The sequence below is a fragment of the Calidris pugnax genome, unplaced genomic scaffold (assembly GCF_001431845.1).
Source record: "Calidris pugnax isolate Ruff unplaced genomic scaffold, ASM143184v1 scaffold38, whole genome shotgun sequence".
NCBI lineage: Eukaryota > Metazoa > Chordata > Aves > Charadriiformes > Scolopacidae > Calidris > Calidris pugnax.
This window is the reverse complement of record NW_015090995.1, coordinates 13,860,367-13,887,780: the sequence shown is the minus strand read 5'-3', so window position 1 is coordinate 13,887,780 and position 27,414 is coordinate 13,860,367. Positions and strand designations below refer to the sequence as shown.

Here is a 27,414-nt window from a genome sequence, read left to right as displayed (position 1 = left end):
TCATAGCTTCGTATCTCTCCACATAGTATGGTTATCCATCAAATTTTGAAATCTAATTAATCTAATTGGTACATTGTACTGCTGATTCATTATCCTTTCAATAATTCTGCATCACCTTGTACTGTCAAAAGGGAAGCTTAGAGCCTCCAGCGACAAAAGTAGCATTTTGTTCACAGAAAACAATTTCAGAACAGTAATGAAGATCTTCAGGCTAGGTGTTTACATGAACACACACACAGAAGAAAAGGTAAAAGTACTACAAAAGTAAGATCATATTGCTCCCTAGAAATACCTAAATCACAAGGGTATAGAGAAAACAGAGCCAAACTCTTTTTGAAAGTGCACAGTAAGAGCATGAGAAGCAAGGAACACTAGTTGGAACTCAATTTAAAAAAAAAAAAAATAAATTAATTCCCCACCACCACCAATTTTACCATTACGATGATAAAACACTGGAAAAGATTGGCAAGACTGTGGAAACTCTGACTTGGAGATGATCAAAACTTGACTGGACAAAGCCCTGAGTAACCTGCTCTACCTGGATTTCTTTTGATTTTCATCCTGAGAAAATGTGAATTCTACCTTAGTATATGTGAATATACCTTAGTATAATTCCACTTCAGCAAGTTTTAACCTTATTTAAACCTTAAAAGTAAGGACTGATTAAAGCTGATGAGGACACTTTGCTGCACAGGAAACTGCATTTTAGATTTTACTCACTATGATTACTTGTTCTCTTAAATGAGACTGCTTTATAAGCTCTTTCATTTGTAAATAACAAAGATGTCCAAATAACATCTTGAGAGTCTTGGAATCACTTTAATAAAATGTGATTAGCTGGAAGAAATAAGTTTTGAGGGGGTCTTCCACCATTTTCTTCTATACAGTTGGCTTAATTTTATCAGTGTTTGCTGTTCTCTTGTTTCTATAGTACCTTCAGCTGTTACTGACAAACATCAGATTCTCATTCTCTTTGCCAAGTGAAAGCCATAAACAGCAGCACTAATTCATGAAAAACCCTGAAGGTTCTCACTGAGAACGGGACGTTGAGTCTCCATTAAAAAAACCTTAAACTGATACTTAAATCCAATGTGTTACGTTGGATTTACACAGCGAACTTTTAGCCAGAATATTACACGTTGCTGTATCCATGACAGAAGTCTGTTATTTTAACATATAGTAGGCTTCAGTAACACATTTCCAGCCACACTTTTAATATCAATATTAATATCGCAGTTCTAACACTCTACTTGTTTTGACAAGATTCATTCCCCACTTAACAAACCAAGAGACTAAGATTTTTAAGGCCAAACCAGAAGACAGTGCTAAACTTTTCACTAAATTTTATCACATATTTTTTCATAAAGTTCTTAGCCTCCTGTTAAGCTATGTGTATTTTTGGAAAAAATCTAATTACAATTTTATCTCTTAACATGTGCCATCTGAGAGACATAAAAACTGACTAATCTCTAAGAATTACTCCACATTTTGCTATTTGCTCTTTCATCTTAGCTATGAAACGTTAAGAACAAGATATATAAAAATAAACAGAGAATGACTCATAGCCTTCAAATTATCCTAGGTAGAGCTTTCAGCCTTGTTTTCCCAAAAGAAAAATAATGAAAGAGCTTGTTTGTTGTTGACCATTACAGTAGCACTGTATTTCCCTGACATAATCTGTGTTAACCGAAAATCTTGACAGATTATGTTCTATCTAAAAATACTTAAAATTATTTATTTATTTTTATTTTATATAGTCCAGAACGCAAGGTATTTTAAATCGATGTAACATATATATATTTTTACATATCTATCACATATAACAGCTCCAAAAGTATTTTTCCACCATGGTAGAAAATTTTTAGTATAATACTCAACACAAGATAGAAAGTATTCTCAAAAAGAACCCCCTGAAAAACATACACCAATTCTGAAAACGGCTTTATTTAGTCTGTCATCTGTTCCAGAGGCCAGATATGTTCCCTGCTTCCAATCACTCCTTCCAACCTTGTAAACATTTTTCCCTAATACCCCTGTCCTTGATGTGCTGACTGTCAGCACTTGCCTATTCCTTTACACCAGACACCGCAGTGTGTAACACCGCGTGTACAGTTCAATCCAGCTCTCAGCTGCTTTCCGTGGTAGGAAGATTTTTAAAGAACAATTTCTCCTTCAATGTGAAAAGACACTAACACTTAAAAAAATATTGTTTCTGAAGGACAATCTGTGCCAACACTATTTTAGTGACTGGTGTGCTTCACCCCCATCCTTATTTTCCTTTTTAAAACCAGCATTTGTAAAAAGAAAGACTAGAACCTCCAGGCATATTTTAAGCATTACTGGCATAGGGTAGCATAATTCTTCCCAATTTTAAATTGCTTATATATATATATAAATACATGCAAAGTAGTCTATGAATATAAACAAAAGGCTTTGAGGGGACCACTTTCATCAAACTTCCAGTGAAAAATTAAAATCATCTACTCTGGCATATATGAAATGTCAAAAACTGCAAAACTTAGTCACTTAGCTGTTAATTCTGTCAACCCAGAAAAAGCACAAAATAATTTACAGTCTGAATTAGGCAAAAGAGCTGGACCTTGCTTTCAATTTAATGGACTACTGGCTTTCCTTTTGTTCATCATTGTTTCATTCTGTTTCCACTAATATAAGCATTTTTTTACGGTTAATAAGCCTAAAATAAAATAGAAATACATTCTGAAAAAATTTCTGTCAGATAATATAAGTTCCAGGCAAATATTGATTTAATACTGCAGTTGAAGAATTGAAACAGCAAGCCTCTTTTTCCCAAGCCCAGATAAGAATAGCTAAGTAGATCCTGTTGTGGCAACTGCTAACACTTCTGGAACTGTTAGAAATAGTTATTTTGCTTACAATTATTTTCTATTTTACCTGTGGCTTAAAGCAGTTCCATTGATTCAGTATATTGAAGTCATATTCTTCTGTAATAATGTCTTTTTATATAAACATAACCTTAATTAACTTGTAATTTATTAAAAGAGGATCCACATATCCGCTATTTTGATCCTACTAACTTGTGTTATAAAATTTGATGGAAATGAAGATATACTCATATAAGCTAACTATTCTCATAGAACTCTCTACACAAACTACTTGCAAGCTATTTCATAGATTTCAGCCCTATAAGCTGGCCAAGTAAAATAAGAAGAACATCAGGCTAAATAAAAAGACAGTCAGCGAGCTTCACAGACAGAAATCACATAACCGAGGGAAATTCCGAATCCTGGAATCCATCCTAGGCTCTGGATGGGAGACTTTCAGAGCAAAGTGGCTTTTTTTTTTCCTGTTGTATCCCACTTCCTTCTGTCTTCTGGTCCTTCCTCTTCAACACAAATGGCTACCCCTCTGAATAAGTTTTCTTGTCTATTCAGCCTCTGTAACACACGCTTCTTACCCCCCTGCCCATCACCTCTAGTCTCACTTCAAAGTAACCAAGAAATAGGCATAGGTTTGGCATGTGTGGCAAAGAACCTTCTGGAGTGGAAACTGAAATATGGGCATGTAAAATGGTACCAGGTATCTACATATATGCAACTGAGTCCTTCTGTAGAGGTTTCTCCTATATCTTTCCTTCCACTTTTTGTTATTGCCCTCTCTACCTGTCTGTCTTCCTTTCCTCCTGCTCTTCTGCTCACAAAGATCCATCCTCTTTGTCTAAGTAGTACCAGGGCTTTCCTACCATATCCTTCACTACCGCATCCTATTCTGTTCTTTCTAACCAATTCAGTCATGACCTCCTCAATTCCCAACCTTCTTTCCTCTTACTGACCTATTTTCTGCCCTTTCAAGCAGAATTTCACTGGAGTCCCTTTTCAAAATTATTTCTCTCATTTTTTTCAAGAATGGGTCTTTATTCTGATTCTAGTTTCTTCTTGAACTCCCCCAATGATCTCAGAGCACAACAGAATGATAAACTGTACCCCTTATCCCTGGGCAAGAGTTGAGTATTCTCATTCACTCTGTGAAGATGGCTCAGACTAGTCAACAGTCAGGGGGTTAGAAGTAAATAGTTGCTCTTTAATAAATGTGATAAGTCAGGTATGAAGCTCCAAAGAATCATACAATCTATGGGACGTGCTACAGAACAAGGAAATATTTCACAGGCTATTATATCAAGAGCTTGACTGTTCCTGAGTAACTCTGACACTGTAATAAGAGAATGACTTAAAGTTTTTTAATTAACACCTGACCTTTGAAAACACACGCGAAGGAATGGGCTACTTTAAATCCCATTTTAAAGAGACTTCTCCCCAGAAAATGGTGTTTCCAGTTATAAGTGGAACATCTTTGAAAAATTTCTGCAGTCATCTGGTAATTAGCCAGGATATAATGGCAACCATATATTTTTTAAGTGTCAACAATTATTCCCAGGTTAATTAATGGATTAGAGGGAGAGAAGAGTGCTGGAGAAGAGTGCTGGCTCTATTTCTGTAACACAGAGAGGAGTACTATTTGAAAGGGTATCTGTATATTAGATAGATGAATAATCCTTAATAAAGAAGGGTCTTTGCATCTGACAGCTTGTCTGTTTGGTTTTGTGTGTTTGGTATTTTTCTCCAATGATACACAGCTGGTCTTATAGAAATGTTTATTGCCGCAATCTTGGATTGCATTAGATTCTTAAATGAAACAGAAAAAGTTCCCTCTGCAGAAAAATTAACAAAGCTGTGGATATAAGCAGTGTATATCTTAATTGAAGTGTGACCGATAACACTCTTTTTATCAGCAGTAGAAAGCTCACACACAACAGAAAACAATTACCACAAAAAAGTGAAAGAAAGAGGAATAAAAGTGATACTGCATTCCAGAAGCAAAACATTCCTCAGACATCAGAAGATACAAAAACAAACAATAAAAACCCAACAGCCTGCCTGTTCAGAATCTCCTGCTTAAGAGTAATCATTAATCTCATCAAAGAAGATTAAAGTTGCATGTTACACGGAAGTATCTTTAAATATATGTACAGCACATCAAGTTCAGAAGATTAAAAAAAAATGTTTAGTCCAAAGTAATACTGGCTGTAATACAAAAAAAAAAATATCTTACAATCCCTGATCATGCATGAGTAGCACAAAGAAAAAAACCCCAAGCCTCAAAAAACCCTTCAAGCTCCCATCTTATGGACAGTCTCTTTATCCATCATCTCAAATAAAACACCGGTTCCCTTAGCCTGCCTTTGTTTATCTGACAGTAAAACTGCTCCAAAGCTGGCTCTGGACTTAGTCTGAGCTAATTAATAGTAAGATTCACAGAACCTTTCACCTACCCTCACCCTCAAAGGCTTAGTAGGAAGCTTGGGAGCTGCACCTCTTCCCCTGCAAACAGGAACACAAACTCTTATCTCAAGAGGCTATTGCTTATGCTGGGTCCATCAAGCCTAGACATTTAAAGTGGGTGCTGCTGCACCAGCTTTGTCTAATCACTAAACAGAAATTCTGGGACTCCTAAATGCAGAACTTCGTTTACAGACTTTTGAAACATAACAGATTCCAGGGGAGTAGATTTTTCAAATATCAAAAGTCTTGCCTTTTATTGAGAAGTTATGCACCGTGCTAAAAATTAAAATAATGCTGTAGTTTCATTTACTGCAAGTTACTGTAACTTCAAAAGGAAGTTTATCATGCAATGCAATGAACTGGAGACCTATCTTTCTCTAAGCAGAAAGAAAAGTAATTTGTAAAAAGCATTTGCAAGTATAAAAATGATCCAATTTCCTTTGTCATGCTACAATTGACAATATAAATAACTCAAAACTTTGAAAAACTAAAAGCCAAGGAAGGGAATTTTCTTAAATCATGAAGTTAAAGTTATTTTATTCTATGTCATAAAAACATAGGTATGCATGTTCTCTTTCTGTCTATGCGGTCAGAACTGACAGCGGTTCTCACAGACTAATACTCTTCTAGTACAGAAGTTTATTTCAAGTTTGTGAAATTGGTAGCTCGAAACAAAGTTTTGCCTCCCAGACATGTTATTCAGGCTGATCTCGCAGTACACTTCAGATGTAAACGGTAATAACATACCCAGTACTACAATTCAGGAGAAAAAGTGTTTTACGATCTTTAAAGTTAATTTAAAATGAAATGGAAAAATATATGGAGGGTGTTTTAGTATTTGCCACGGAAAATGACTAAATAGTGGAAAGGAGGAAGGGACTGGTAAATGCAACTGGTACAGCTTGGGAAGGAATGGAAAGAGAGAGGGAAAAAAACCAGTATGTTTCTGGAGGCCAGAAAATGCCTGCAGAGATCAGGATGCAACACAATCATCAGAACTTGGAACAGAACCCAAAACTTGTGCTTCCCAATGCAAATTCTTTTGTCCAGCAAACTGCCATGAAACTACCACAGAGAGTGTGTTCTGGGAAATGCATGGTATAAGAGCATTATTTTAATAAAGCAGACTGAAAAAGAAGATACTTTAGAGAGGGGAAAAAAAAAGGAAAATGATGATGATTAAGCTTATAAAAGCATGGACAGAAAGTTAGAAAATGCTGGAACTGAAGGTACACATTCAAATGACATATGGTCCCTTTGTGAAAACGCTTTATGATCCAGAATTTATTTGAACAAACACACAGACATGGCCCTGCAGGAGCTCTGACTCCATGTAATAACTGTATGGACCCGGAAATTAATTCAGTTTATGTGTAGGCTTATACAATGTCTGTAAGATTTCTGGTTTATTTGTTCAAGAAATTAAAAGGCATAGAATAAAAGCAGTTTTGCAAACAGAGTTTTGAAAATAAAGGAAGACATAATTAAATCAACTGAATATCATTCAAGGTAACTGAATTCCCATATAAATCTAAGTAGTTTACAACACATTTTTCATCAATGGCAAATAACTGTGTTCATTTTCTAGATGCCAACCCTGTATGAAGCTGAAGGTACAGTTCTCAGTAGCTCTGAAAACCTTAGCTACACTTAAAACCAAGAGAGACTATATTTTAAACTTACGCTATAAAAGTAACAAGTGTTCTGAAAACTTACATGGTAAGCTTCTCCTGAAATATAGATTTTTGGTGATTTTGACACAAATTGCTCTGTGCATTAGACTCCTATCTATAAAACTAAAATTACGATATCATTTTTACAAGTGTGTTGTGAGGATGAATTAATTAGCGTCTGTGAAGCACTCAGTGAGACCATATAAAAAAACCCCTAACGATGAAATTAGTAACTCAAGGGAATGCATAGCTAAGCTGAAGTGTGGTAAATAAGATCTCAACCCCTGCACTGAATGATAAGGATAAAAATGGAATTCTGAATACTTTCCATTCAGTGAATAGCGCTCATTTTTCTCTTGAATGGAGCAGAGATCCTGTGGAACAAAACTGCTATACAATCATGAGAAAGCCATTTGTAATTCATTACTCTGTTCTATATTTGATTCTGATTAATGTTTTCTTTTCCTTTTCACATGATTTTTCTTTTATTCCCATTTATAGTCCTTTTTCATTTTTTTTCTAAACAGAACACAGTGTCAGCAAAATTGAGTATAAGGAACTTTCCAATGTAACATGTTAGAGCGCCTTCACAATTAGGCACAGAAAACTCAGTCATTCACTGCGATTGCAACCCAAAACTGATCTTTTCTTTTTCTTCATCCAGTATCTTCCCCGGTACTGTTTTCTTGGTCTTAAAAAAAGTATTTTCCTGCAGGAGTTAATAGTGGTTCATTCAGCCTTTAGGCCTTTCTTTGCTTCATAGTGGTTTTTATCAGTTCCAGTCTGAGAGCACAGTGCCCTTTTCCTTGCAAGAAAATGTGAAGCTGTAAAGGGGAGGAGGAAGCAATGTTATTTCCTCTCTGAAGTCATCACCTACAGAGCTGATACTGATGGCATTTTAATAGATGAGGAGCTCCCCATGCAATATTGTGATAGAAATTCGTTGTGTGCAGAATCAGTGAAGTTGGGAAAGTAAAAAAAAAAAAAAAAAAAGAAAAAATTGAAGGGCAATTTTGATTGCAGTATTTGTCTCATGTCCTTTGTCAGCAATGCCCACTTACTGCAATTTTGTTGGCTGTAAACTTATGGGTACACTGTGGATGGAGAACTACATCATGGTTTTTCCATGCAGTGATGAGTCCATGAGTCCAGTCTATGGTATTATTACAGCACAGGCCCCATCTCCTTGATGTTCTTTTCTAAAAGAGAGGGTGGTCCAGAGGGAAGTGTGGGCCCTATGACAGGCCAAAACACCACAGCCAACAACTCTCATCTTGGCCACTCACGACTTAAAGATTTAAATTGTACTCCGACCCTGTATGACAAGCTCCTTAGAAAGGATACCACTCATACCCTGAAAGACACCTGATTAATACTGCACACCATTCAATTTGCTGCTCACTGTAGGACATGCCATTTTTGAAGCAGGCTACGCTCTTACCATCCTCCACCAGCCTACACACCTGTCCTACATCTAGAGCTATCACAGAATGGGAAACAAAAGCAATGCCCAGCCCTGCTTGATAGGCTCCATCACCTCTGAGGAAAATACATCCTGTGTTCACATTCTCTTCAGCAGATCATGAACTTTCCTCTAAGTAGACCAGCAGAAATACATTACATTTCTGGATAGAAAGGAAAGCTATGCAGAGATTCACACTGCTAGCATGCAGGATGCAGTAGTCTTAATGCCAGTCAAAAGCCCCAGCAGTTTTGCACCGTATATACTACACAAGCTGTAAATCATAATGAGCTGCTATTTCCTGGATATCTCTGCACTAACTCAGAAATCAGACTGGGATGCAGCAGCAAAGCAAGCAAATGATATCTGTCTTCTGGATTACATACTAGGCTAAGCATCTATGATGCCACAGAATTAAAATTAAATGTTTTACACTGTTGTACTGCTCTTTTGCTGACTAAATCAGCAAAGACTGAATCAGTAAAGACTGAATAAAGTAAACTTACGTTATCATAGAAAACCCCCTCATGTTATTATATCTTTCTCAAATTAATATGCATACCTCAAAATAATTATACTCTTGTAACTTTGACTGGATTGGCACATGGTGTTCATTGCTATTCAATGTTAGAACAAAGAGCAAGACATTGAAATAATACAAAACATCTCAACTAACAAATTTAAAATAAATCTGCATATCACACTGAATTACAAACAAGAAACATGCCACAATGTGTACAGTGACACTCAAATGTATTTTAATGTCAGCTCTGGCTTCTTCTGCAGATAAGTCTCATGGCTACCAATTTCTCTATGCACTTCTGCCTTTTTTCCTCCTCAGAACATTCCTGGATTCCTCCTCTTGTAGGAGAAAAAAAATACAGACAAGTCCAGAGAAGTCAGCTGAAGACAGTATAAGAGATGATACTGGGAAAAGTAGCCTGTCTCTTGAGAAGAATGTGCAAGAACATCCCAGTGCCTGCAGTGCTACCTTCCTCTCTTCCTTTTTTTAGTATCACAGCTTCCCAAGCACAGTCCCTACCCTCCCACAGCCTACAAATATCAGAATGGTTGTAAAGTAGGGGACTAAGGAAGGGAGGCAGAAATCTCTACCCGCTGACTCCTAAACTTCACAAAAATCCTTTGTCCAAAAAATTTAACAGTACATTAAAATTTAAAAGTAGTAGCCAAATAATTATTAAACTATCACCTCTGCAGAAAATTTTAATGGTGTGACCCATTAGTTACGCAGAGCAGCTGGGATGTTCAGAAGCCACCTAACTGGTCTACTCTGTGAGCAGCAATTTATGAATATAAGGGATTTATTTTGTTTCTGGGATGGTACTTCTGGAAGCTTTATTTCAACTGAGTCATCAGGGAGGCATTTAACTATTTTTATGCAAGCCCAAGAAACATACCTTCCACTAATCATTTTCAAAGCACATTAATGAATGCTATTTAGTTAATTTTATTTGTATATGTATGTATTTGGGGATTACATCGGTACATTCCAAAAACTGCAATATGGCTATCAAAGGACTATAACTTTTGTCTAGTTGTTCATATAGGTACCAGTTGCACATGAGACTCCAGGCAAAACAGGATTTATTTTTTTTTTTTAAACTACAATCCCTTTATTTATATAGATGTTAATTAAACTACTTCCAGAAATCTGATTCTGCTTACCAAAAAAGAGATAGTAGAACACTGCATGAAAACACATTTTGATTTCTTGACAAATTAAAAAAGAAATCACCCTAAGGAACTGAGGCTTGTATTCTGTATTCTAACAGTTAAACCTTAAACTGCTTTGCTACTTACCAAACCCTCACTGGGCATAATGCTGGTGAGATGAACTACCTCAAGATGTGCTGACTGTGACACCAGAGAATCAGATGAGAGCGAAATGATGTGGTCACAAATCCCAGACAAGGTTTTACACTACAAAGAAAAACAAGTCAATGTAATTCCTCATATTAAACTGAAACTACTAGTGAAGAAGTTCTTATTCTGAGAACTACCTGAGAATAAACAGATAGAGCATTGTAAAAACTACAGGTACATGGAAGTCAAGAACAAGAGGTTAAAGAAACAGAAAATATCCATAAGTGTTAAGAAAATGTACATGCATGTACAGTTCCTCTGATCAACAGATTTTACTGTGTACTGATGACATCTGTGTAACTAAACTATTTTCTCCACCCCGACTATATGCACTTTTTAAAAAAAAAAAACAAAACGAATTCTGATGAACTTACTCTTATCTGTCATTATAACGTATCATTATAAATACAATGGAACTTGGGTGAAATATGTTAGAAATAAATGCCTTATGCACAACTTAATAACATATTTTAGCTACCAAATAATGAGAGCAACATAACCAACAGTGATAATTAGATGAATTTTGCATTATACAATTTAGAAAATCTTTCCTTTGTTAAAAATTACACTGGCAGAAAAGTGCCTTAACTTTATACATTTCCTGAAGTAAAATTCTTATGCATCGTTGAATACATCCTTTAATTGACATTCTAGATCACAACAACTATGCAATAATTTTATGTTATCCTGCCTTCCAGCTAAAGATCTCAAATTTTTAATGTCAATCCACATGAATACCTTTGAAGTAGGAACCCCATTGCATAGGTGTTAATGGTGATACTGATAGATTAAACCTATCCATCAAAGTAGGTCTATGGATCAGAAAGGAGCTGATCTGTACTCTCACAGAATCTTCATATGCAAAAATTTATTCCCAAATTTGCATCTGTTGCTTAAAGCGTTCCTTTGAAAAGCCTATGGATAAATATATTTGAACCTAATCTGAAAGCATTCATTTAGCTGAATTTCAGAATGGTCTTCTGGTCAAAGTTGTGTTGTATGTGTCTATTTTCCTTTGGGGACTATACTGTCAGTTTCCCTAATTATAGCAAATTCTAGTGAAATCCCGTAAGGGAAATTTTATTTCAGGCATTTGAGAAAGGCATGAGGATTTCTAATATCCCATTTGATACTATACATATAAGTTAAATAAAATTGTCACAATGAATAAATTAAGTAACTGAATTTATAGGTTATATTTCCATTCAGTGTATAGTTACTCATCTGGAAATCCAAGTACAGCTCTGGAGTACTGGATGTGGCATTTGTATTTTCTATCAGCTGCAAGAAGCAAACCATCACATTCAGGTATGCATGACTGCATCCAAAGGTCAGCATTAGCAGAAGTATTTCTAGCAGTTTCAGCTTTGGGCTAGAGGCCATAAACAAAACTTTGGGCTCTTGTCTTCTCCCACCAGACAGAGAAATTGGCTTGCTCAAAAAATGTATTGTACTGTTACTCTACATACGAACTGATGGTTGACCTTGACTACGAGTGTATACTTTCATCCAGCTTTTGAATTATTTTCATATCAAAATATTACTGTGATTTAGACCTGAGGCCCTCTTTGATGCCTTAACATTTAAGACCACATGTACAGATTAGATGCAGACTAAATCCCAGAGACAATACTTTCTGTGTAATATTTTAACTTTACAGTTGTCACATGAAATACTTTTTCAATAAATAAACCTTGGGACAAAATAAACAGCAAACAAGTTTTCAATCAAATTTAGTCTTTGTCCTGGTTCTGGGGGAATAGGATTAATTCTCCCCAGGCTATGGCAGGGACCCAGGTATTCCACACAGGCTGGGGCGTCCTGGTCCGGGGGGTGAGCAGTGGTACTGTAATCGTGTTTGTACATTCATCTATCAGTGTTATTGTTGTTGTTTTCCTGCTCCCTTTGCTCTTCTGTCAAACTGCCTTTGTCTCAATCTAGAAGTTTTGCCTGTTGTTTTCCTGCTCCCTTTGCTCTTCTGTTAAACTGCCCTTGTCTCAATCCAGAAGTTTTGCGTTTTTCTTCCGATTCTCCCCCCTGGCTCTGGCGGGGCAGGAAAGCAGCTGCTGGTTCTCTGCTGGCAACTGAGGCTAAACCATGACAGTCTTATGTATCTTTAACATTTCCCCATAATTCAGAAATCTAAATTAAAATCAATGTAGGATTTTAGCACCAGGAAAATGTTCCAGAAAATTATAGTAGAATAATTAAAAATACCAGTTTGCTGTAAAAGTAGTTCAGCAGATACAAGAGAAGCTTGACATCAGTTGTAAATAATGTGAAGGCTGAGATAGCATAAATGGGAGCAACTGAGCAGAATTTATGAATAATAGCACAGAGTTGGGAAGCAATGTTTGACATGGCACTACCGTTATGAGATGATACATTCATATATGCTGAAGTATTTTTGGCATTAAAAAAATATAAGGGACGAAAGTCTTGTGTACTAGTTCCAAAACCACAGAGAAGCAAAGTGGACACTCTCCAGATGGTGCAACACTACCTCATATAAGAAAATCTCAAACAAAATGGGTTCTTCAAGAAGTACCTGCTGCAGAGCTGCTCTACATACAATTTTACAGGCTGTCCAACACCTGTCATTTATGACATTTCTGTCAATGGGCCATGACAGAAACAGAATCTCTAGGACACCACTAAGTCTTTAACAAGTTATACAAACTTATACGTGACAAAGTATTTTTTGTATGACAGCCACTGCTGGGTCTGTATAATGTATGTAAATTAATAATCTGTATTTACTGCTGAGAGAAAGAACAACTAGAAGGTCATAACTTTTTATTATCATAGGTATACAATATTAGTCTAAAGAACTGATGCAGCCCTCATAACCATACTTTGCTAAACAGACATACAAAACCAAAGAAACCTGACTCTCAGACGTGCGGTTTAAGTGATCCTGAAGATCACTCCTCCATAATTTCTCTTTTCCCATAATACCTGAGCAGCAGAACAGACACAGTCTAGTCACATGGCTAGTGAGGGAATGGCCACTCTGCACCTGCAATCACATCAGCTGAGCACACGTCGGCCTAGTCTGGAGCTCTTCCAAACAAAGCTGCACCTCAGTGCATCTCTCAGTAACCAAAGAAGAAAGTCAATCATGGATCTTAATTTTATAAATCTATCTTTAATTCCAATTATATCTTTCTTAATACCTTTCAGAAATAAAACAAAACACCATGAGGTGTCTGATTAATAGATTCTATCTCTGACAAATATTTTATTTTTAGAAATAAAATGACCATAGAATACCAAAACAATTTACAAAGCTTATTCTTGAACTCAATATCCTTGAAGTAATTATTATTTTTTAAAATACCGTCAGAATGATGGTGATTTTTCTCAGAGTTATGACGACAAACAGGTTGATTCTCAGAGCCTGGATGCTCTGGATCAGGTAGTTTCAGGTGATTTTGCTCAGGCTAAGACAAGTTCTACTGCCTTGGGATCCAGGCTCTTACATGTTCATCACACTTTCACTACTGAGCCTATGGAATGCTTTAAAATGGAAACTTTTCTCTCATCTCTTCATTCTTTTCAGGCTTCCAACCAGAACAGATAGAAAAGTCAAAAGTAACATTCCTGCTAAAGATCTATTTCTAGAAGTCATATGCAGTTAGAGTTGTAGCTTAAAAGGTGTATATATGTATGTGTGTGTATATATATATGTGCACACTCCAAATCCCAGAAGATTTCAGATGCTTTTAGAAGTTCTTTTCGGAATCAGGTTTGCAACAATAAGCTTTTTTCTGAAAGTCACTGCATGCTTCCTGAATTTAACAGCACATCAATGTTTTATGACAAATTTTAATCCCTGCTAGAAGCAGAGCACGTGTAAAAGGCTTTAAGAAAAAAAAAAAAGTAAAAAAAAAAAGTCAGGCACTTGGTTAGAGCTTGTCGAAAGCTTATCTGAACTTGTAAATCCCTTGAGATTTCCCTTTCAGCATCAGTTTTAACTCTTTCCCAGTGACAGTACAGGTTTTCAGTAGAGGTGCCAGGACAATATAAAATATTTGAACTTAAAGGCCAATATCTAATCAATAACTTTGTATAAGATTCTTCCATTCCATTTTTTTTAGATTTTTTGAGTGCTGAACGCACAAAGTGCTCAGTCTGACAACCACTGCAGCTAGTAATGCACCAGTCTGATGGATCTGTTGCTGTAATTCCATGCCAGCAATCCTAGTAAGAGTATTACACTAGTAAGAGTATTGTGAAGCTTCTGAAACAACCTAAGAACAATAATTATATATTTGTAATTAACTGTAGGTATAACAAAGAGCATTAATCCAGGGAACTGCATGGGAAGGAAGACTGAAAGGGAGCATCTGGCCTTGTCTGCTAAAACAATCATAAGTTAAATAATAGCAGAAGAAAGCTGGTTCTTAAGCCTTAAATTTGAAAGACTTCCAATTTAGGAAAAAGTAAAAAGGCTTGGTAGGAATGGTTCTTAAGTGAATGACACCATATTCCATAAGCCTCCAGTCTTCAGAGAAACTGGAAACAGTATCTTGTGAAAAAATATTCTATTAATATTTTTGGGATAGAGTCTCTCAATTTCTTTACATAAATGCAAAAAAAAAAAAAAAAAAGGCATTTTGGAGTGTTAGACCTAGAGCACTGGGGCAGTCATTAAACTGGCTGGTAGGAGGCACAACTAACATGCACTAAGTCTGTTTGAGGGGGTCACAAAAGTTAAGCTGATACCTCACTCTTGCTTGAAAATAAATTTTACCTTTTTATCTATTTGACCTTATTTATGAAAACTTAAACTTTTAGCAACTGATATAATACATCAAATGTTGTGTCAAATAGTAAGGAACTCTATTTTCCTAAGGTAGCTTTTTTTTTTAAATAAGTGGATGGGGTAGGAATAGAGAATACCGAAGCAGAATACTTAGATTACTTACCACATGAAGAATTTTATTTTCTGTTTCATACACTGTACAATCCTGCAGTAAAATAAAACAAAAACAATTAATCCACAGTATTTTAGATTTCCAGTCAAGAAATAAAAGAAAGCTTTATGCTGATAACGGTCTCTTACACATGCACCTGTAAAGACAAATGACCTCTTGAGTTCTGTCATGTCCGAAAGGTTACTTTATAATCTTAACAATCTTTACTTCTCTTGTGGATGGTTAACCTCAGGAATCTATTCTTCCCTTTACAGTCATGAAACTCTCGCACTCAATACTAGCAGCAGTAAGGCAGAGGGGACAGACTCATGATAGTGAGAAAAAAGTAACTGAATATAATTAATCTAGCATGTCAGAAACTCAATGATGCGCAGAGTGAGAGATGCATTGCCTAGCCTTAAATCAGGCAGAATGTTTGTTAGCTCTTCTACAAGTTGTGTGGAACAGACAGTTGTGTCAGACCCACCACTAGCAAATTGTGTTATTATAAAGCATGGAGTAAACAGAGAATATTTTGACAAGTACAGTGATAAAGATATCAAAATATGGTGTATCCATTCAGTCAGTTTGGTGCAGTCCATCTTTGCGTTCAAGCCCTGATTGCCTACACCTTCCATAGGCACAGCAGTGGTCCCATCTCTTAGGAGAAGTCACTTAACTGCTCTAGCTTTGGAAGACCAAAGTCACACCAAAAAGGTACGGGAAAGGACACAGGCTTTCATGGCTGAGCATTGGTCCAGGGACACCCGGGGGGTTTCACTGCCTTAAGGCCTCCCACACAACTCGTCCTCACCTTTCCATTACACAACATTGCTATTCATCAATTTAAAGTAGGCCTGAAAAACAATATTCCTGATCAAACTCTTCATTTGCTTAACACTTGTAACTTCTAAAACAGCAATTTTCCTAATTTAGTTATCATTTTAAGAAGAATAAAGTTTATCACTACACAAGAGTCATTACTCCTTCAACCTGCATTTTGATTTAGTGATATTATAGTGGGTAGAATATTACTTTTCCTTCATATAAGAAAGTATACCAATTCTTTAGAGAGATCTGCTGCCTCTACTGCTTTTTAATGTTTTGAAGATTTCCTCTGTAAAGCATGATAGCATTTAACTCTTTCGCAGAGGAGAGAGCCCAAGCAGAGGCAGCTCTCCCCCACCCTTCTGACAGCACTCCCAAACACCACATGGGCTCTCAGGCTATACTTCACTAAAATATAAAATTAAAATACAGAAAAGTCAAGTTTGCCAGACAGAGTGAGATTAGAATAGAGTCCTCCCCAAAGCCCTTGGTCACCTCCGAGTCCGGCCGCACCCCCTAGGGCCCGGCTCCCTCTCCCCTCAGCCCCAGAACCTTCCGCCGCTGGCCGCGGGCCGGCAGCCACCACACGCCTGCGGCGTGGGCTCCGGCCTGCGACACCCACCCGTCAGCGGAGGGGTGCTGTTCTGTCACTAAGTTCGGGGAGAAAATATTTCTGAGGTATGGCGGCACCTCCCTGTGTCCAGGGAGCCCGGCACCCCGTCCCCCGGCTGGCGGGAGCCCCCGAGCCCTCTGAGGGCGGGAACAAACAGGTGCCACACGACATGCTGAGGGCAGGGCGGGGCGGGTCCTTCCTTGTCACAGGAATCCTGCTTATAGTGCCATACTGGCACCGATTATTTACATTTGCGTGAACTAATGCTTAATAACTGAAGACGTTATGTTGGGAAATCACTAAATACTTTTCCAAATGCCAGGTAACCGGCAGATCTCCGCTCTCGTCCCGCAGCTCGGCGGTGTCCCCCCGCCTGAGGCCCTGCCCAGCGCCGGGACCTTCTTCCTCAGCGCGCCCGCCGCAGGTAACCCGCGCGCCCTCCGCTCTAAGGACACCTTTCTGTGGGAGGATTGGCGATTTTGTAGAGAAATGGCTTTCTAAGTGAAACCAGTTTAAAAGAATATCGTTAGAGAATAAGCAAGTTAAAATCAGAAGGTTGTGAGTGCCAAGGAACACGGAGAAGAATTTGTATTAGCATTTCATGGTCAAGTATCCCTTTGATGTTTCTTCTGTATTCATACTGTTATTTTCTATGGCACAAAAAAAATTCAATTAGTCAGTTTGGTTGGCAATGCCCAAGGCAGTTTTTCCTACAAGTTGTGCACACTTCAAACAGCACATCCACCCTCTCCTTTAACCCTCCAAGTACCAAGAGAACAAAATGATCACAGCAGGGCTTACAGCTTGACTCCAGAGCTAATGCTCCTTTTTAAATTATTCCTTTAATTTCTGTGCTAGAAATACAATATGAGCTTCATTCTGAACAAACTTAATTACTTCAGGTCAAAAAATAGAGGCCTTATGTATAGTAAAACTGAAATTTTACTGTTTTGTAGAGCAGAATTAATGTTAGCTGTACTTATGTTGCCCATTCAAGATTACATTAGCATAAAAAATGTTAATGGCTTTGGGATTCCTTCCAAAATAGATGCATATTGACTTTTTTTTTTTTTAAATACATCAGACTAGTTTAACTGAGAGGTTAAAAGCACTTGCAATATTATACTAAAATATTAAGATATGTAGGTCACAATAGTCTTCTGATTTTTCTCTGATACATAGCAATGCACTAGGGATCTCATTAAAAAAAAAAAAAAAATCAAAAAACTTCCAGGACTAACATTTATAGCATTTTTATCTATTTTTCTTAGAAAATAAATAATCGTTACAGTAATATTCATCTAGAACCTCCATAAGCAGGATGACATGATAAAAATGTTTTTTTCTTGGAGTTTAAAAAAACTCTTAAAAAAATTAATAGCTGCATTCTATTTCCCCTCTGCAAAATGGCAAAATACAGGAGTTACAAAAATAGTCACAGCAGCAGTATTACGTACAAGCCAGCTTTTGCCCTGTCCAGAACGTCCTACCTTTCAAAGGTACAGTACACCTTCATAACTCTGACAAACAAAACCAGCATTCTGTTGAATATTCATAAAGAGAAAAGGGCAGTAGGACTTGCGCTCACCTAAACTGTAGTCACAATTTTAGGCTGTAATTCCAAAAGAGAGAAATGCAAGTACTACTGAAATGTGCGGATACCATAAAGAATGTTTTATGACAAGTCTTGAGGACAGTTAACTAACACATAAAAATACTAATACATGTAAAATATTTTGTTCATTAACTTAGTACAATAAACCAGCATGAGTTAAGTCAAGTACTGAAAAGAAACAGAGACTCTATAAAGAAGCAGCTCAGAAGAGAACTTAAAACCCCATGGTGTTTGCTTGTTGGATGCCATTTCCCAATATAACACTGCAGTAAAGATCTACTGCAATCTTTGAATGGTGGATATGACAAAATGATATTTAAAAGTATATCACTTTTATACAGAAAATCAAACAGTTCTGGAATTCACACATTAAAAAGAACAAGATTGCTCTGAAATTAGGCAAATATACACAGGTAAATACACTGAAGTAATAAAAATAAGTGACACTGAAGTAACTTATTTTACTTGGTTTAATTAAGGTAAAGACGATCATAATCTATATTTAGAAAACAGTGAACAGATGTTTAGTAACAAAATGTTCTTTAGCAAATGCAAGCAAAATAGGATTGAGGGGCTGAAAGCTGAAGTCTGCAAAGTTCAAACTGAAAATAACACCCACGTTTTCAATGGCAGTTGCTGAATCAGAGAATTGAGGTGGAAGGGACCTCTGGAGGTTATCTATTCCAACCACTTGCTCAGAGGAGGGCTAATGTAAAAGTCAGACTGGGTACAGGAAACTACTAAGAAACAACAATTTCTATCAATTGCAGTACAAATGAGATAGTTTCAAAAAACGTATTCATCCTAAATACAAAGTATCTGACTAAAATCTGTGATATGGCCTCTGAATTAATCTCAGTGAGGTTAATGTTAATAAAGGGGAGAGCAAGCAAAATTTTGTTTGGCTTTTGTTGGGAAAAAAATTAGCCTGAACTGTGCTGACATTCTTTGGGAAGACACAGACAAACTTTTTGTGTAGAGAATGTTCATGCAGTTTAGTGTATGTCTCAAATGTATGTAGCACTTAAATGTCTTTGACATAATCAGGAAAAAAAGTAATCACAAACCCAGCTTTTACTAGAAGTACTGAACTCTTTCTACTCAATGAAAAATTAACCAATGGCTGTGTTTTATTAACAAAATTCCAAACCAATTCTTCCCCAGTTATTCCAGTTCTCTTTCCCCCAGTTCCCCACAGTACCAGCTGTGGTACTAGAGCATGACCAAATCCAAATTCAGTTGAGTTAGTCTGGTGGATTCATTTTCAGGGCAAAAATAAAAGCTAGTCTACCTTGGAGCTAGAGCTATATTTGAAAATGAAGTCAACAGAGAGCCAAAAAATTTGCAATACTCTGATCTAACATGCTTTTTTGCATGTTATCATCAACACTTTGATGGGACGTTGCACCTCAAAATCAGGATGTTTCTGCAACTGTCTGCATAATGCTGTTCTCTTATAGTTTTCCTAATTATTTTATGGAAGGTGAGGTCATGAGTGATAAGAAAACTAAGTAGAATAAAGTACATTGCCAAGCATAAATGGACAGTTCAAAAACTTCTCTAAAACTAGAGAATAAAGAACAATGTTCTTATAACCAGTATGAGGAGATACTGTTTACGTATGAAAAAGTGACAGCTTATTCATCATCACAATTACATGGTACGTAAATAATAATAATCAACATTGGAGATCATCTAGTTTAAATTTTGAGTGAAGATCCATCTTCACGCTCACACAGAGAAACAGTATGACCTAAAAGCTAAAAAAAATCTGCTTCCTTATTAGATCTAAGAGGATGTCACTCAGATACATACAGTACATCCTAGAAAGAAGATTCATAAGCAGTGTCTATGAAACTAAGATTACATAGTCATGCCCCCTGTTTAGAAGGGAGTTCACCATGAGTGGCAGCTGTAAGTTATGCACACAAAGCATGTTAATTTTGCACAAAATAAATTTTCAGGGTGAAGACATTTCTCACTTAATGTGCCAAATGCATAGCCTTGACTGCTACTTTCACACTGACTAGATTAGATATCTAAAATTTAGCATTCATAAAACAAGGAGTACCTGAAAGGATCTGGGACCTCGGTTTCTATTAGTTATGCCTTTAAAATCATATTTTAGCCTACAGTTAATACTGCAATTCTGGTTTAGGTGAGACATTTCTGCTTTCACACATTAAAAGCAATTTTCCTCAGATTTAGTAACAGCAAAACTGTCTCCCTATGAATGATTTTGTTTTATTTGCTCTTTCTGGTGCTGTTTAATATACTGTAAAAAGATCTTAAGAGATTATTTCCAAACAACCCAGTTCTGACAATAAGATAAGGAAAAGACAGAACTTGATTTGTAACTGACTGGAGGAACTAACTAAACATTTTTCGCATTGGAATGTCTTGGACTTTATGCTAAAAGATTGATTGTTTTTAAGTTGTCAAAAGGAGGACAGCTTTGGTAGTGGAGTTGAAGAATTGAAAAAAGAGAACCAAACTATTGCTGGTAGAGGAGAACTGAATTTCATCTGTGAAAAGCAGTGAAATGAATGACAGAAATGGAGACAACAATTCAAAATTATACTATTTTCACCTAGACCACAGGGAAAAATCAAATTTGCACAAACAACGTGCAATATCAACTGAAGGGTGGAATCAGAATATGAACTTCTTATGGAGAAGTTCATTTTGCTTAGTCTGTAAATCAAAAATAGCCTAGTGCTATAAACACCTTGTAAGAGAAAGCTTAATAAAGAGACATAAATTATTAAATGCCTACATAGGAGTTTTTAAACCAAGAAAAGAGAAAAAGGTTGGGTTTTGTGGGGTTTTTTTGCACTGCAAAAATGCATAAAGGACAAAATTTGTAAAAGAAATAAAGCTGAATATTATAAATTAAGGATAATAGTTTAAAATACAAGGACTTATATTTTCAGCTTTAGTTCTTCTTTTTTTTTCCCCCCATGAACTAAAATGAAATTGAATAGGAAAGGAGGAAAAAAAACAGTTTGCAGAATGCTACTATTCCAAGAAGCCTTTTAAATTGAATGAGTTCTGTGATTGGTCTGCTGTGGGGTTACATGGAAAACAGCACAAGCGCAGGACGGGCAGGGGCAGGCAACGGAGCCCCGTGTACTGGAGGCAGGGCCAGTCTGAGGTGCTTACAGAAGTACAGCTTTAGCTAAGCCTTCTTCTTGCTTTCCCTCTCACAGTACTTTCATCTTTCTCTTTTGCTTCATTCCAAGACAGCCCTGCCTGTTCTCTAACCTCTCCATGTATTACAGTAAGACTCTCTTGTCTCATCAATATTTTTATCCACTCACAAGAGGAGAAGCTCACTGTAAATATTTGTAAAACTAATTTCCACTCAGGCTTTCTGTACCCCTCTCTCACCTCTTCTCTTAATTCAGGGGCAGACACCATCAGAGACTATTATTTGTATACTATGTAGCATACAGAAACAGTTAAATTAATACCATGTACCTGTGGACTGTGCCATATTGCAATTAAGTAATGAATGTCAGTGATGATAATACTACTACCCTTATTTGTTCCATATTTGGTTTGTTTAATGTTATGAATATTTCATGTTAATTACTAAACAACTTTCATGCAACTGGCTCTCCTTTAAGTGAAGAAGCCACAGTACAGCTTCTGGGTAAATCTGTATGTATTCTAACAACTTGTCCATGCAAGATTTTTGGTCCTTCATATTTTAATCTGTATAAACTGTTAGTAGTAGTTAAGATGTTGCCCACTGTGGCTTTGTTAACACCTGCATGGTGGTAGACAAAAAGCAAAGTGGATTATTTTTAACTTCACGCTATCCTTCAATCTATCCAGGCGTATTAGGAGTCCAAAAATCTTCCTGTGTGTCCCAGAGAAAAAGAATATGCAAAGAACAAAGATACTAGTAGTGTTTTAGTAACACTAAAACAATTTTTCTGGTGAAGTAAAAGTTTACCAATGTTTTTACTATTACAATTTCATTATTATTTGTTATTGCAATAGTATGAAGAGGACTCAAAGCGGAAGATAACCACTCTTACCTGTTGCACAATGGTTGTTAGTTCCAGGCACAGTTGAACAATGTTGTTTTTCAGCAGTGAGTATTCTGTCACGCTGACAAATGGAGACCTGTGACAAAGGAAGGATAGGCTCATACACCATTAAGGATTATAACTGCTGTTTGCAGCATAAGCAGTTGTTAAACAGATTTATGGTTAGTAAGTTTGTTTTCATAGAGGCAAATATAACCAGGTTGGCTAGCTGTTGCAAAGTTTAATCAAGAAAAAAGTCTCCTAAAATAATGAATGTAATCTTCAATAGCACAGTCTTACTGTTTTTTGGAGTCTTAAGGGGCATTTAGAATATATATGTAATATAGAGATCAGTTCTACACCACAGAAATGTGAATCACCTAATCGTGACAATCCTCAGCAGCAATTTACACAACTTCTGTAAAACATGCCTTTGAAACAAGAAAGGCAGGAAGGATGTAAACTGGATTTTGGCCAGAACATCAGAAGTTATCATTCTTGTAGAAAGTGGAAATAGAAGCTTCCAAATAATCATTAGTCCAGATTTCCTTTGCAAAGCTCATTAAAGACAACATTTCTAGTATGACGTCACTCTTTAGCAGCAGTTAGCACCTTAATTCACAGAGCAAAGTAACGTTTATGTAGTCACTAAGAGCTTCCGGCACACTCAGATTTTCTTGAGGCTTTCCAAATTCTAGCCAGCTCTGACCCCATTTGAATTTATAAGAACTGACAAGGTCATAGCCCAAGAGAATATGACTGCTGGCATTAGGTTAGGAAGATGTCACCAGGATTATACAAATCCTGTGAAGGAGGGTGATTCACTCTCACTGTGATTTCTAAGGTGCCATTTATACATTCAAGAGCATTCAGATTCAAGACAAAGCTATCCATTGCTATAATTCCAAAGAAAGAGAAACAAAACATAAATGCTCCAATGCTATTTTACGTTTTAGTTTCTTTCCACAGTCAAAATTTTAACTGCATTTATTCAGAGAGATACTTTTAATCAAATTCTCATTTTGTAAATGAAAAAAAAAAACACCAGTGGGTGATTGTTGAGGACTAAACACCACCACATCTGTGCTTAATAAGTTGATCCCACTCTTGATAAAAAATTTAGTAAGAAAATTTCATTTTCAGACTAAGCAAGTACTGTAATTTATTTTGAATATTCTGAGTTGATTTGCTCAACTCCAGCTTTTTTTGTATCTTTTTGATGGCTGAAGGACAGTTCAAACTCCACAATCTTTTCTTCCTTACCCTTCTGAAATTATCAGTGATGTTACTACCACTTGTGACAGTACGATCTCAACTTGGAACAGCACAAAAGTATTCATTTTGCAGAAAATGCTACCAGACTGAAAAGAATCTGAAAAAGTAACTAGGGAGTACTACATTTTTCCTCCAATATTTGAGAAATTTGCAGACCAAAATTTAGAGCTAGAATTCCAGAACTGCCATTTTAATACTAGAATAAAAGAGTACAAAGGAAAAAGAAAGAACAAATACAAAACAGCTCCAAATTCTCATGCATAAAGGAGATTAAGGAATAGTAAATTACCTGTCCAGCCAGGCTAGTAAGTTCTTGGCAGCACCAATCAGGTCAACTACAGAGGTAAGAAAATCATTTGGCAGGCGTCTGGAGGCCCTGCCATCATAATGGCCACTCCTCCTTCTACCCGTTATGAAGTTCTGAAGATTTTTGGCTGAGGCATTCAGCTTGTGAGACAGAGTTCTCAGGTTTTCGGTCTCCAAACCATAATTCTGAGGGGAAAGAAGATGATAGACAATTAAGTGAAATAGTGTGTTGGCAGCTGCATGAATAAAACTGAGAGGTGAAACATTCTGAATGGTATTGGATGAAAGGTTAGGATTGTTGTGCATGGTGTTTGACTAAGCAACAAGCTACTTCATTTAGAATATATAGGATACATCTATCCTGTCACCATGACAACTCTGCTGTCATCAGCTCTCACAGTGTTGGAGTCCCCAAATCCGTTGGTCCAACTAAGTCACTGAGGGGAATCCAAAAAGAATCCCCATATGCTGAGTCTCAAGGTCCTTCCCATTTTCAAAAGGTGAAGGTGAGTGAGTCCACTCTCCCCTACCTGCTGTGGCTCAGTGTTAACCAACCATTTGGTGTATTTGTTACCCCGAGAGCAGGTATTTAGCAGTCCCACTGCACTGGATCTCACTCACTCAGATCTGTGTTAGTCCCTCTACTAACTTAGCCTCAGCAGAACTTCCCTTTTGCTTACACTGGGAATAAGGTATAAAATCTGACATGGCCTTGGTGACAGGCTTTTACAGGAAGATTCCTTCCTGGCCCCTGCTTGGAGCAGCTCTCCCCTATGTACTATAATATGGGAACAGTCAAATCAGGTCAGAGCAAAGCTGTGGTACTCCCGTTTCCAATGACTGCATAGGGAAGAATCTCAGAAAAGCAGGAATGTGATAACAGCTGTTAGTGGTTTAGAGACTTCAGCCAGTGACAGTGTCTTCATATTTAATAATTCTTAATGGATTTTTTTCCATGGTTCCAATTCTGATGGAGAGGGGGGAGAGGACAGTTTGAATCTAAGTAAAGTTTTCTAGACAGAAGTCCCTTTTCCCTTTTTCCACATTCCTTCACCTGTGTCTCTGACCTTGTATCACCAAGCCAATGCCCCACTTAGACACAGGTAACAAGGACAAAGATATCTCAGCTCATACACATTAAATAATTCACTCAATTTCAGGTAGAAAGTCTTAAACAAACTGAACTGAACCCAGATTTCTTGCTGCCACAACAGGATGTAGCATATGAAAGAATTTAATGAGCATTTAAACAAAAGCGATTTTCAGAGTACGAACCGATTGCCCACTATTAATTTCAACTGTGCATATGTTATAGAGGATGACTGATCATGAATATCACATATTAATTTTTATGCCTAAATTTCTTCCTCAAAACAGAGAATAAAGCACCATGAAACCTACACAATGTATTGACTAATAACCAGCTGATAAAACAGGATTGTTTGGAAGTCAAACATCTGGTAAAGTTGTTTGGCCATTTAGAGCTGGTACTTAGGACCATGGTTCCTCTGCCAGCCATTCTCCCTCTCAACATTCACTCTGAAAACTAAATCAAGCCCCCTGCCTCCAGTTTGAAGGGCAACCTACAAGGAGTGGAAACACTTTGCTGTCTTAGCTCACTGAATTAACTTCATCATTACACACGTATCATGCCTAAAGCATCACAATGAGTCAATAATGTTTGTAAGCATCCAGTTTAAGATGGAATAGTGAAAAAAATTAAAGTTACATTAGTTTAGCTACAGATGAGAACAATTTTCTTCATCTTACTTCCAGCAATAATACTGTACAGTTAGCAAGAGCATCACTGAAGTAAGTCATTCTGTTTTGGAAAACTTTAAAGTTAAAAAGCAGGTTATATTTGATATCAGTACGCCATCTATTTAATATTTGTAGCTTATCTTTCTTTCATTAAAGCACTGAAGGAATTGCCTTCCCTGCCCTATTTTTCTCTCAACTTCTCCTCGTGCCAAGACGATGAGTAAGTGGATGTACTGGGATGCCCTCCCAGCTAGCAACCAGCTAGGCAGTGCTCCATTTCCCCTCAGAAAGAGTTTAATTTTGCACAGTCAAGAACACATTATAATGATGATAAACCAGATCTCCCTGTTTTTATTTTCAAGTCCAACTTTGCTTATCCCTGTGGAAAGAAGCAGAAAATATTTCTCCCAATAATTCATCATTGCATAAAAGCTCTAGAAACTGTCAGTTTACATTCAAAAAAAGCCAAGCAGGAAAGTAAACCGTATGACCAGTGAGTCTTTACAAGCCACTATAGTTTTACCAGAACGTAAATGAACGTCAATGAACTAGAGTGATCTTACCCAAGTCGTTGGAAAACACACAGGACTGAAGAGAAAATGTGTTTGAGGAAATCCACCTCATGAGCAAGTTCTTTATCTTAAAGTTTATTAACATGCCAATAGCAAACTCAATTAATGTCAATATAAAATTTAAAATATAGCAAAGCATAGATAAAATATAAAGATAATCAGAAGATGAAAGGAAATTTTTCAGTACAGTAAAAGTGCTGATGCAAGTTAGTAGTTTAGCTGAGACTTAGCAAGACACAATAAAGGGGAAAAGATAAAAATATTGCAAAAAATGACAGTGAATCAATATCTCTGTAGAAGAGCGAGATATTGTATTTCTCTAAATTTAAGCTTGCCTCAAATACAAGATCTTCATTTTTAAACGAAGCAACCATAACCAACTATAAATAGGGAAAGAAAGCGGTTTGAAATAATCCTTGAAAGTATCACCCCCGAGCGCCTCATCCTAATTCACTGCACCCCAGCCCACCTCATGTCAGCCACACACATGTCTCTCTCCACTGCAGCGCCTCACGCAGCCCATTGGCCAGGCTGAAGCTCAGATGCCACAAAGCCCCACAAGCCCCATGGTGGCAGCACATTAAAAAACTACTGAAGGAAGTTAATGGTTGGACTCAATGATGTTAAAGGTCCCTTCCAACCTAGATGATTCTATGGTTGTATGAAGCTACAGCCCCTTCCCAGCTTCCTTCGTCAGCAGCCAGGGTGTTGGGATTTAAAAGAGATTGTTCCAGAAGAGAAAAGTGCAAACAGGCGGGTACACACACAAATTTCACAGCATCGATTATGATTCAGTGAAATCACAGAGAGGAGTTTCAGTTCATGATAACCATGAGTAGGTGGGTAGCCCTGTTCTGAATACATGACACTGCAAGTAACCAGATCTCTTCTGTTTCCTGTAGGAGTCTCATCTGCATGATGCTAACTGAGCTCATCTCAAACCTGCCAGACTAAATCGTTATCACAGCTGTCATCCTGGAGTTCCATTTTCACAGCCATATATTCTGCTCTCACTGTGTTAAATACGTGCTGTTATTGTGAGACGCACCACAGAAATGATGCTCCTGAGCCTGTAAAATTCTACCTCCTGGCAGGTGATTTCTTTTTTATACAGTAAATCCTAGATATAATTTATCTTTTGTAAAGAAAGG

At 37.0% G+C, this 27,414-nt stretch overlaps 1 protein-coding gene across 1 annotated transcript in view; it reads right to left on the bottom strand.

The window, feature by feature from the left end:
• The window catches only part of LOC106895737 (connector enhancer of kinase suppressor of ras 2-like), a 218,568-nt gene that overhangs the window by 99,627 nt on the left and 91,527 nt on the right, over positions 1 to 27,414 (bottom strand). The window contains exons 3-6 of the mRNA XM_014955349.1: positions 23,914 to 24,116; positions 22,359 to 22,446; positions 15,269 to 15,310; positions 10,275 to 10,394 (exon numbers count right to left, since the gene is read on the bottom strand). Coding sequence (XP_014810835.1) covers positions 10,275 to 10,394; positions 15,269 to 15,310; positions 22,359 to 22,446; positions 23,914 to 24,116 — 453 coding nt within the window. The remainder of the gene's footprint in view (positions 1 to 10,274; positions 10,395 to 15,268; positions 15,311 to 22,358; positions 22,447 to 23,913; positions 24,117 to 27,414) is intronic.